Source organism: Nyctereutes procyonoides, unplaced genomic scaffold (assembly GCF_905146905.1).
Source record: "Nyctereutes procyonoides isolate TBG_1078 unplaced genomic scaffold, NYPRO_anot_genome, whole genome shotgun sequence".
Classification (NCBI taxonomy): domain Eukaryota; kingdom Metazoa; phylum Chordata; class Mammalia; order Carnivora; family Canidae; genus Nyctereutes; species Nyctereutes procyonoides.
In genome coordinates, this window is record NW_026575020.1 from 41,863,962 (window position 1) to 41,876,106 (window position 12,145).

General features: G+C 35.3%; 1 protein-coding gene across 6 annotated transcripts in view; it reads right to left on the minus strand.

Annotated features, from left to right (window-relative positions):
* RABGAP1 (RAB GTPase activating protein 1) overlaps positions 1-12,145 on the minus strand; it is a 169,333-nt gene that overhangs the window by 98,393 nt on the left and 58,795 nt on the right. For all 6 annotated transcript variants that reach the window (XR_008663674.1, XR_008663675.1, XM_055319488.1 and 3 more), the window contains 4 exons: positions 11,540-11,650; positions 10,750-10,816; positions 9,959-10,061; positions 8,844-9,013 (listed from right to left, as the gene is read on the minus strand). Coding sequence is in view for 4 of the 6 variants with exons in the window: in XM_055319488.1 (XP_055175463.1) it covers positions 8,844-9,013; positions 9,959-10,061; positions 10,750-10,816; positions 11,540-11,650 (451 nt within the window). In the remaining 2 variants the exon portion in view is untranslated. The remainder of the gene's footprint in view (positions 1-8,843; positions 9,014-9,958; positions 10,062-10,749; positions 10,817-11,539; positions 11,651-12,145) is intronic.

A 12,145-nucleotide genomic window follows, 5' to 3' on the forward strand; every position in this document is an offset into this window, starting at 1 on the left:
TAAATGTGATATTGGTGCATGAGTAACCTAAAAACCCATGGAAGAGAACATAAAAAGCTGAATGAAGTCCAAAGACACAAGAAAATGTGGTATTTAAGTGACATCTCAAATCACAGGGAGAAGTTAGACTATTCAAAGAATGGTTTTGGGACAAGTACAAAGCCATTTGGAAAAAGATTAAATCAGACCCATACCATATACCATATGCTAGAATATAACACTAATGAATCAACAATTTAAAAGCAGAAAAACGAAACCATGTAATAAAAGAAAATGTGTAAATTTCTTTATTACTGGGTGTAAGGAAAGCATTTCTGACTCAAAATCCAGAAGCTTTAAAGGGAAAAACTTGATGAAAAAACATGACAAGGGGCAAACCTGGAGAAATATTTACAATTTATATCTCAAAGGGTTAGTCTCTTAAATACAGAAAGAGCTTCTAAAAACTAAAAGGAAAAAGGTCAAAACCAAAAAGCCAAAAACATGAAGAGAACAGTTCACAGAAAAGGAAAGTAAAATTACCCTTAAACATATGAAAAAAAAATGTTTTCATTCATCAAAGGAAAAATTAAGACTACCATCAGATCTTTAAGTTTGACAACATACTCTTGACAAGTTTGTGGAGAAACAGGTACTCTCATATCCTCTACGATTACACTGAGAGAAAATTTGGCAAATATAAAAAAATTACATATGCAAAATTACCTCATGTATTGAGGAGTCTACTAATAAAAATTTACTCTAAGATGCACTTTCATTAAATTAAAACAATGTACACACAAGGTTCTATATTGCAAAATTATTTCAACAGCAAATGACTGAAAAAAATTCAAAAATACATCAACAGAAGACAATTAAAAAATCATAAATCGTGACTCATCCAAATAGAAAGTACTATGTAGCCATTAAGAATGAGAAAGATCTCTATGAACTGATGTGAAAAAATGATCTACAGGGCAGCCCCGGTGGCTCAGCGGTTTAGCGCCGCCTTCGGCCTGGGATGTGGTCCTGGAGTCCCGGGATCAAGTCCCACGTCGGTCTCCCTGCATGGAGCCTGCTTCTCCCTCTGCCTCTCTCTCTCTGTGTGCCTCTCATGAATAAATAAATAAAAAATCTTAAAAAAAAATATCTACAGTAAGTTAAAAAAGCAAAGTACCAGAGAGTACATAGGCTAGTTTGTATTTTATAAGAGAATTAAAAAAATATAAGAGTATTTTCCTATTTTCAAAAAAAAGAAACTTTTTTTTTTTTTTTTTTTTGTGAAACCAGAAACCACTAATAATGGTTACCTATGGGTGGAGAAACATGAATGAAAGTTAAGACTTCTGAGTACATTTTTACATAATTTGACTTTTGTACCATTATACATATTTTAAATATTCAAAAAATAAACAAAAAGAAAAAAAGACCCAAAGACCCCGAGTTGAAAATATGGAAACAAATGAACCTATGTGTCAAATGGTAACATAACTATATGAAAAAACATTTTTCCAGTTAACTTTTGAACACAGTACTCATTTTATATATTAGAACATGTTCAAAGAGGAAAAAAAGTTGCATAAACTCCACTCAGTAGTTTATTAATTACAATACTGACTTTTTTGAAATATCAACAAATGGGAATTTGAAACTGTACAGATTTAAATAATTTCATATTATATACATCTGTTTTTATGTTATACCTAGGTATTACAGTTACATAAGTAAATGTTTCTCCCAAAATTTAAGCATCTATACAAAGTTCAGAATATACTAAATATTCTGGAACCTTTTCATTTAGATGTTTACATACTGACTTTTATATACTGACATTAAAATATGGTCTTATTTCAAATTGAAAGAAGCTTGTACATCGTAAGCTGTACACAAATTGCAGTGTGGCATCATCTATATTTTAGAAATGGTGCAAGTTTATTAATGAATGCTTAATTACCCTATCAGTAATTATATTAATGTATGTTTTTTCTCACTGAAATTTTACGTAATTAAAATCTGTATTTCAAAAACAAATATAATAGTGCCTTTTCTTAACATTTACAATTTTATAAATATTTTGTTATAGATTTGCTAGGATCAATAAAATAAAATTTGTATTAAGGGTGTTTCCTGCAATACTGTTATTTTTTAATTATTTGATAAAGTAGGATAAAGCAAATAAATACATTACAATTACTGTCTTTAAGTTAGTGAATATTAGAAACATATAAATGTAAAAGAAAAAAAGAAAGCTCTATAACGTGACCTTACTATTGAAAATATGTGGGGGCACCTGGGTGGGTTAGTGGTTGAGCCTTTGGCTCAGGTTGTGATCCTGGGGTCCTGGGATCAAGTCCCACATCAGGCTCCTGCAAGAAGCCTGCTTCTCTCTCTGCCTATGTCTCTGCCTCTTTCTCTGTGTCTCTCATGAATAAATAAATAAAATCTTGGGGATCCCTGGGTGGCGCAGCGGTTTGGCGCCTGCCTTTGGCCCAGGGCACGATCCTGGAGACCCGGGATCGAATCCCACGTCGGGCTCCCGGTGCATGGAGCCTGCTTCTCCCTCTGCCTATGTCTCTGCCTCTCTCTCTCTCTCTGTGTGACTATCAATAAATAAATAAAAATAAAAAAAAATAGCCTCTTCTTTGGAATCTAATAGAGCTTCATCCTCTTTAAAAAATAAAATAAAATAAAATAAAATAAAATAAAATAAAATAAAATAAAATAAAAATAAAAATAAAAAAATAAAATCTTAAAAAAAATAAAATAAAGAAAATATGTAAATGAACTCAAATAATTCAGGGAAGGATCATCAATGCTCAAGGATGCTAAAACCATTAGAAAGTTGTTGAGGGTATTTGGAAGTTGCCAAAGAACCACCCCAAATATTATTTGTTAAATGCAAAGAGAAACTACTTTTACAAAGGAGAAATCCAGTGATCACCACCTTAACCTAGTGATCACACCTTCCAGGAACAGCAGAATATGATGATATCATGTGCCTCCTGATTTAGCAGATGAAGGTCTCCAATACAGAAAACATTTCCATATTTTTTACCTTGAGAGATAGAGTGGTATAGCACATGTGTGCATGCCTGTGTACACACATGTACGTGCACGCACACATAAAAACACACCCCAAAGAGAAGAGGTTCAGGTCTAGTATGGTCATACTAATAACTTGTCTATATGATGTTGGTCGCATACTTAGTTTTACACACATCAGCTTCATTTATAAAAAAATTTCATCAAAGATTTTAAGACACCTATGGTCTTTGGCAATAAAATTCTATAATTCTATAGTTTTAAGAATGCTTAGCCAGACTTAAATTCATTTTATGTTACTGTTGGAAAACCTCGTCTTCAGATCAGTTTCTTCCTCTTTTAGTAAATGATATTTAAATATTTAAAACCAAGAAAATGATCGTTATTCATCTGTTAATTTTTTTTTAAAGTAGGCTACATGCCCAGTGCAGAACCCAATGTGAGGCTTAAACTTATGGTTCTGAGATCAAGATCTGGGCTGAGACCAAAAATCAGACATTTAACTACTAAGCCACCCAGGTGCCCCTTTCTCCACTAATTTTAAGTTTCTTCCCTAATATGATGCCATTGTAATGTAATAATCCTCACAGTTGGGAAGGCTTCCAGGCTAAAGAGTTGTTACTGAGTCATCAGATAATTTTAGTGATAGGAGAAAGAATCAAATTTTTAACATGTAAAATTTCCATAATTATTCTTCCATACTGACAGCAATAAACAGAAACTATATGCTGTATATTTAACGAATTTGGTTCACAGCATTGTTTCCTTTTTCAGTCTAATGAGAACTGCAAAAAGGGTTACAATTTTAAATTCTCCTTAATTTAAATAAATCCTAAAAATCCTCTTACAGAAAGACAAAGAGAGGATGTTTCCTCAATCCTGACTGAGAACTCTTAGAAGGCTCAGGTGTATATCTTGTTCACACAACATTCCATAAAATCTATTTTACATCTTTGGATCTATAAAATGAAAATTCTATCCTTACTAGCCACTATAAAAAATTATATAAGACAGAAAAAGCAAAGTAGCTAGTACACTGGTGGCCACAGTAGGCTCTTAACCACTGTAGCTATTACTTTTTAATGCCATGAACTATAGAAGGGAATGAACTTACTTTATTATGTTACAAAAAAAAGAGATTAACAGTGCTCTAAGTGCGCTGAGACAGCAACAAGTTGCTCAAATTCTTCACTCTGTCTCTTCTTTCTCATTCTCTACCCCTCACAAAACTCCTCCCCCCAAAAAAATAAGACTTATCCAAATAAGGAGAAAAATGAAAGATTATTCTGAGGAATTCCTTTGCCCTCCTCCTAGCTTCCACATATAAACTTCTGCTTTTTACAAAGAAAATACTGACAACTCAGCCTATGTTTAGTTTTTAAACTTAAAAGAGAGTCTAGGGTAGTCTGTCGGGCCAGGTCTCAGGTATATGTGTTTCTGGCTCCTTTACCCTGCCAAGTCATTTATTAGCTTACTTAGATACATTCTAGTAGACCAAACCACTTAAGTAATATTCCTGTAAACTCATGCAGTCTATGAACACAAGGTTGTATAAGACCTCAAGGGAAAAGCAGTATCAGAGGAATCTTATTTATGTTCACTAAGATTAAAGAGACAGAACTCTAATTAAAGAGAATATGTTTTCTGACATACAAATTTGTACTAAAATGATTATACCATTAATTTCTATTTATCATCTCTTACTCTAGACAACTTAAGAATCATCCATACTCCCTAAACTTTTTTTTGTTTAATATTTTATTTTATTTATTCATGAGAGACACACAGAGAGAAAAACAGAGGCAGAGACACAGGCAGAGGGAGAAGCAGGCTCCACGCAGGAAGCCCGACATGGGACTCGATCCCGGGTCTCCAGGATCACATCCCAGGCTGCAGGCAGGAGCTAAACCACTGAGCCATCCAGGGATCCCCCTCCCTAAACTTTTAAAATGATACCTGTAAACTGATTTTCTTTCTGAAGTGTTGTTCTTCTGGGGCTGATCCAATGATAGTCAATCTTGTCCTATTTCATGCCTTAGTTGTTGTTTTTTTTTTTTTTTAAAGTAGCCTCCACACCTAGTGTGGAGCCCAACACGGGGAATGAATTCAGGACCCCAAGATCAAGACCTGAGATCAAGAATTGAATGCCCAAATGACTGAGCCACCCGGGTGCCCCATGGACATAATACCTTTTACTCCTCCTCTGTCCCACTAAGGTTCCACAGTCCCTCTCAATAACCGTTAAAATGAATAACATATCATATGCCAAGCATGTTATACAGTTTCTTACTTAATGTCACAATAACACTATGAGGAATCTTCAATCACTGCCATTTTACAGATGAGTAAACAGGCTCAAAGAGTTGATGGTACTTGCTAGTCAGTGGTAAAATCTGATACACTTGATTCCAAAGTCAACTTTCTTTTTCTTAATTTTATTTATTTATTCATGAGAGACACAAAGAGAGAGGTAGAGACACAGGCAGAGGGAGAAGCAGGCTCCATGCAGGGAGCCTGATGTGGGACTCAATCCCCAGACTGGGATCACATCCTGAACCAAAGGCAGACGCTCAACTGCTGAGCCACCCAGGCGTCCAGAGAACTACTATGTTTTAGATGCTTAGGATAAATCAGTGAACAAGGCACATCAGGAATACTGAGTTAGTAGAGGTTTCTAACAGGGAAAACACATAATAAGCAAAATAAAATTAAGTACATTATGTGGTATACTGGAAGTTAAAAGCTTTGTAAAAAATTGAAAAAATATATACCGGGGCAGGGGTGGGGGTGATTGGCAGCATCACTGCAAGAGTAGCCAAACTGCAGTGTTAAATGTGACAGTCAGGCTCAGATTGACATCTGAGCACAAACTTAAAGAAGATGAGGACTTGAAGGAGGTGAATAATAGCAAATGGGAAATGGGAAGAGCATTCAAGGCAGAATAAACAGTTAATAGCAAAAGCCCCAAGAGCATCGTTAGAGCAGAAGCAGTAAGGAAAAAAAGCAGTAGAGAGAAATTAGTTCATGATAATAATAGGCAGGGCAGCCCTGGTGGCTTAGTGGTTTAGCGCCACCTTCGGCCTGGGGTGTGATCCCAGAGACCAGAGATCAAGTCCCACATCGGGCTCCCTGCATGAAGCCTGCTTCTCTCTCTGCCTGTGTTTCTTTCTCTCTCTCTCTCTGTCTCTCATTAATAAATAAATAAACTTTTAAAAAAATGATATAATAGGCAGTAGACCACATAAACATCAGAAACCAATGAAAGGACTCTGGCTTTTATAGAGTTGGTTTAAAGGGTTGTGAGCAGAAAAGTGATCTGACTTGATCTTAGGCTGCTGTGTTGAGAATATATGAAAAGGAGGGGCGCCTGTGTGGCTCAGTTGATTAAGTAGCTGCTTTCTGCTTTCCCTCTCCCCAGCTTGTACTCTAAAAAGTAAAAATCTTACAAAAGAGAGAGAGAGAGGGCAGCCTGGGTGGCTCAGCAGTTTGGCACTGCCTTCGGCCCAAGGCCTGATCCTGGAGACCAAGGATTGAGTCCCATGTCGGGCTCCCTGCATGGAGCCTGCTTCTCTCTCTGCCTGTGTCTCTGCGTCTCTCTCTGTGTGTCTCTCATGAATAAATAAATAAACTCTTTAAAAAAAAAAGAGAGAGAGAGAAAGAAAGAGAGGGCAAAAAAAAAAAAAAAAAACAGATGTGAAGAGATTATTACAGTAGCTCAGGTAAAGGTGACAATTCAGATGAGGTTAGTGTATCTAAGTCTAGATAGGGTTTGAAAGTAAACAGAATTTCCTGACAGACTGGATATGGGGTGTGAAAAATGAAAGAAAAATATTTAACCTTAGCAACAATTAGGAGAAGGTGTCCATGAATTGAGACAGTTAAGACAGGTAAGGAGAGCATTTTAGGGGTGAGGTAAATCTCAGATGTCCTGAAGGCTAAGTAAGAAAGGAGTAAGGAGTTGGGGAGTGATCATCCATACTGTATATAGCTCACTGGCCAAGGATGATGAAGACTCAGACTGACCACTAGATTTAGCAATTTAGGTCAGTATGGATTTGATTATTTTTCAAGATGTTTTGATACAAAGGAAAGCAAGAAAAAAAGGGGGGGGGAGTAGTGGGGCATATGAGGCCAAGAAAAGCTAAAAGAAGGAAACAGATTTTATCTGCCACCCACTACAGGTAAAATAGAGTATGGAATTTGATTTTCACCATATTAACTGACAGAATTATTTTTTTTTAAATTGATACTCAGAAGGGACCATAACAGACCACAATAATCTATTATAAAAATGTCCAACATATAATCTAAAATTACTAGACAAAGAAACAGGAAAATGTGACTCGCCAGACATTAGAATTAGCAGTTAAGGATTTTTAAAGCAGCAATATTATAATTATGCCCAAAGATATAAGAGAAAATATACTTGAAAGAACAAAGAGAAAATCTCTTAAGAAAACTAAAGAACTAAATAGACATTCCAGAAATAAAAAGCAAAAGATCTGAAATTAAAAAAAAAAAAAAGTTTGCGGCACCTGGGTGGCTCAGTCTGTTAAGCATCTGCCTTCGCTCAGGTCCTGGGACTGAGCCCTCTGCTCAGTACGGAATCGGCTTCTCCCTCTCCCTCTATGTGCATGCACACGTTCTCTCACCCCCCACCCCGCTCAAATAAATAAATCTCAAATAAATAAATAAATTCATTGAATGGGCTCAACAGCAAACTGGATAAAAGGGGCAAACCAACTTTAAGACAAGTCAAAGAGTTAAAATGGTATACTACCTGAAGAAAAACCAGGAAAAAAATAAAATAAATTTAAAAGAAAACACAAAAAACAGAGCCTTAGAGATCTATAAGGTAGTATCAAAAGGACTAAAATATATGTAACTGGAATCCTACAAGAGAGAAAAGAGAGATGGGGCAGGAAAGAAGGTTGTAACAAATAACCAGATTTTCCTCAAAATTGGTAAAAAACAAAACAGAACATAAACTTAAAATTTCAAGAAGCTCAAGGGTGCCTGGGTAGTTCAGTCAGTTAAGCATCTGCCTTCAGCTTGGGTCATGATCCCAAAGTCTTGGGATTGAGGCCGCACCCATGAGGCTCCCTGCTCAGTGGAGAGTCTGCTTCTCTCTCTTCCACTCCCTCTGCTTGTGCGGTGCTCTTTCTCTCTCTCTGTGATAGATGATTGATAGGTCACTTAGATAGATTGATTAATTAATTAATTAATTTCAAGAAGCTCAGCAAATCCCAAGGAAGACAAATAAGAAAAAATAAATGCCCAGGCACATCATATTTCAATGTCTGAAAATCAAAGATAAAATATAATCTTAGAAGCAGCCAGGAGAAAATGACTCATTCCATACAGAGACAATACAAATAAATGCATGCTGACTTCACATCAAAAACAATGAGAGCCAGGAGACGGTGAGTGGACACCTTTAAAGTGCTAAAAGAAAAAAAAAAAATCAAAAAATAAAAGAAAAAAAAAATCAACCCAGAATCCTACAGCCAGTGAAATAACCCACTGGAATGAGAGTGAAATAAAAACATGTTCAGATAAAGGAGTCTAAGAGTTAGGACTTTAGTAAAGCGACATAAAAAAATTGTTAAAATAACCTGAAGGCAAGTAAGATCAGACACCTGGTTCTGAAGAGTAAGAAAAATGATAAACAGGTGGGCAAAAATAAGACAATTTTCCTCTTAATATGTTTAAATACACAACTGTTTAAAGATCTAAGTGATAGCTTAGCTCAATGATAAATCAGCCTCAAAAAGTTTCTCCTTTATCTACCTCCCTCCCATATTTATAGAAAAGCATAGTACCTGTTTTAGTTTCAAAAAGAAATTTTCAGTAGTACTACGTTTGCTAAAGGGCCAGAATAATCTTTCATTAGGTGAGCAAACGCGGACTTTTGTCTCTATGAGAAATCGAACAGGTTCCTGTACTTCTGTTATTACCAAATCAACAGCTGTGGTCATAAACAGCACTTTATCTAGAGAGAGAGAGAGAGAGAGAAGGGAGAAGCAAATAAGAAAAATGAAAATATTTTGCTCATACAATTAATATAAAATTAATTACTTTTGTCACAAATTTTCAAGATACCTTAAGATAATCCATCAATTAAATCAAAGTCTAAAATAATCAGATAAATTGTTGTTTTGAAAACTCTTTTTCTGTATTAAGAATTCTTTGCTTGGGCAGACTCTTTGGAATTACTGACAGCACTATATAAAGTTTATGAAATGTTCTGTCAGATTGTTTTTATAAAACTGCCATGAAGAGGCTGTAGCCTCTTCATGCCACTCTCACCCACACTGGAAGTTCTCAACTTCTAAAATCTTGGTTAACTTATACATTTATCGACAGTGCTATAGTAACAAGAAAAAAATGAATGGGAAGAAAAATAAATAGGAAGCATTGGTTAAGCAAATACTGTTACATTTTCAGGATAGAACATTATGCAGCTACTAAACGACATTCAGGAAGAGTAGAAAATACCTTGAAAAAGGTGGTTTCTGCACAGAGTATCTGAAAAGCTACGTAAGAAACTGGTCACAGTGGTCCTCTTGGGCTGGGGCCCTGAGGACTGTGGGAGACTTTTACTTTCCCGTTTATTCTTTTAATTTTTAATCATATGTACATATATTATCTCTCCACAAAAATAAATAAAATTTAGAATTCTGTACATAAATAAGTACATGCATAGACAAAGAAGCAGGGAAGTAAAAAATTAAGAGAAAGGGAGGGAAAATTATGTGGGGGGGAAAATGATACTTTGTTTATACATCAAATTTAACAATAAATTCTAAGACCTATATAAATTCTTTGGTTTTATGACAATTAAAAAAACACTGATATTTGTCAAATAAGTGGTTCTAAGGTTAGTGATCTTCTTGGGATTAAAATGTCTGTTCACGATGTCAGCAATCTGCATCACCTTTAGGAGTTTCTTCATTTACAACTTGAAAAGGTAGAGATTTTGGATTCCAGCTCCCAGTGATAACATAGGACTTTCCATCTGAACTTTTGCCCATAGATTCCTAAAGAAAAGAGTAAAAAGCATTAATGCCAAGATAAGCGAACAACAGCTAACTACCATTTTGATGCCTTTAAAAATATAGGAGTCACAAAAATATAAGAATATGAAAGACGGTCAGGTATTTTTCAAAAAAGTAGAAATATATATGAATGAGACTGACTGCAGTGAAAACTAAAGATGTGCCAATTATTTATGCAACTGCTCCTGAAAAGTAATAAAGTAAATGCTAATAAATCGTATCAAATTGTGCAAATATCAGAGAAATTTACCACCTGAATCTTGGTTGAATTCTTCTGTCAAGTACATAATTATCACATAAATTTTAGTTTTGGGAATAAAGATTTTCACATAATAGCTACAATACTAATACCACCTACTTTTATAAAACTCATGATAATAGTATGTAAATGCTTCTTTCACAAACTTTCTCTTTGCTTCCTACTTCAACCTTAAATTCTAAACAGGGATTATTCACTGTTACACAGTAAAAAAACTGAGGCTGAGACTAAACAGGTCTAAAGTCAGACTAGGAAATATCAAGTCAGAAATAATGAAATTCTTTGTCTACTACTATCATAGCTCATAAGAACACCTTCATAAAAGTGCTTTAGCATCATATTCAAGTAATATAGAATGATACATTTATCAAGGAAATAGTGTATAACCTTAAAAACAAAAGCAATCCTTACCAAATCTAACAAGTGCATGTCACTATTTCGTACATCTTTTCCTGGGCTAAGAAGAAGACCAAAACACCTGCAAAGAAGGAAGATGCATAAATTTGGAAGAAAGATAACATAAAAAAGACATTTAAACTAGGTCATTTAAAATTCTTATTGATGGATAAAGGATACATTAAAATTATCACTTAATTAGCACTGCCCAAATTAAGTGAATGAAATATTCACTTTAAAAACCAAAAGATGAAAGAAAAAAAAAAAAAAAACCCAAAAGATGGGATGCCTGGGTGGCTCAGCAGTTGACCATCTGCCTTCAGTTCAGGGAGTGATCTTGGAGTCCCAGGATCGAGTCCCACATCAGGCTTCCTGCATGGAGCCTGCTTCTCCCTCTGCCTATGTCTCTGCCTCTCTCTCTCTGTGTGTCTCTCATGAATAAATAAATAATCTTTAAAAAATAAAAATAAAAAACAAAAGAATTCACCTTAAAAACCAAAAGAACAAAATTTTTGCAAATGTATTTTTGAATATTGTGTATGGTTACTCTACTAGAATTTATATTTGGGGATCCCTGGGTGGCACAGTGGTCTGGCGCATGCCTTTGGCCCAGGGCGCGATCCTGGAGACCCGGGATCGAATCCCACGTCGGGCTCCTGGTGCATGGAGCCTGCTTCTCCCTCTGCCTGTGTCTCTGCCCTCTCTCTCTCTCCTCTCTCTCTCTGTGACTATCATAAATAAATAAAAATTAAAAAAATTAAAAAAAAAGAATTTATATTTAAGCTGAGTTTACAAAAATATTTACCTTTCAATGGCCAGTTCTTTATTAGTTGTCTGTTGCACATAGATGACAATCTTCTTATCAGTTCCTTGGCGAAGTTTAAAGCATTGTCTGTCCTTCTCTTTAGGAACTGCACTGTAGAACACATGTTTCATTAATTTTGCAAAGTATTTTACTGTGACATATACTGGAACAACTTCTTTTGAATCTAGGATTCTTTTCTGTGCCTGGTTTTCAAATCAGAATAGAAATTTAAAAATCAGGTATGCCTGATGGCTCAGTAGTTGAGTGTCTGCCTTTGGCTTAGGTCATGGTCCCAAGGTCCTGCGATCGAGTCTTGCATTAGACTCCCTGTGGGAGGCTTCTCCCTCTGCCTATGTCTCTGCCTCTCTCTGTATCTCTAACGAATAAACAAAACCTTAAAAAAAAAAATTAAAAATCATCTATCTCTTGATGTGAAAAGATTATCATTACTGTAGGTTAATCCAATAAACAAATTACAAGAACTAGAAAAAAATCTCATATGCTCCCTAAAAATGTGGCTTTAATTTTTTAATCTTCTGTTGTGAAATTAAGTTAGAAATCTGTAAAGCACCTAGCATGACATCTAGCACATAGGCACTCAAACAC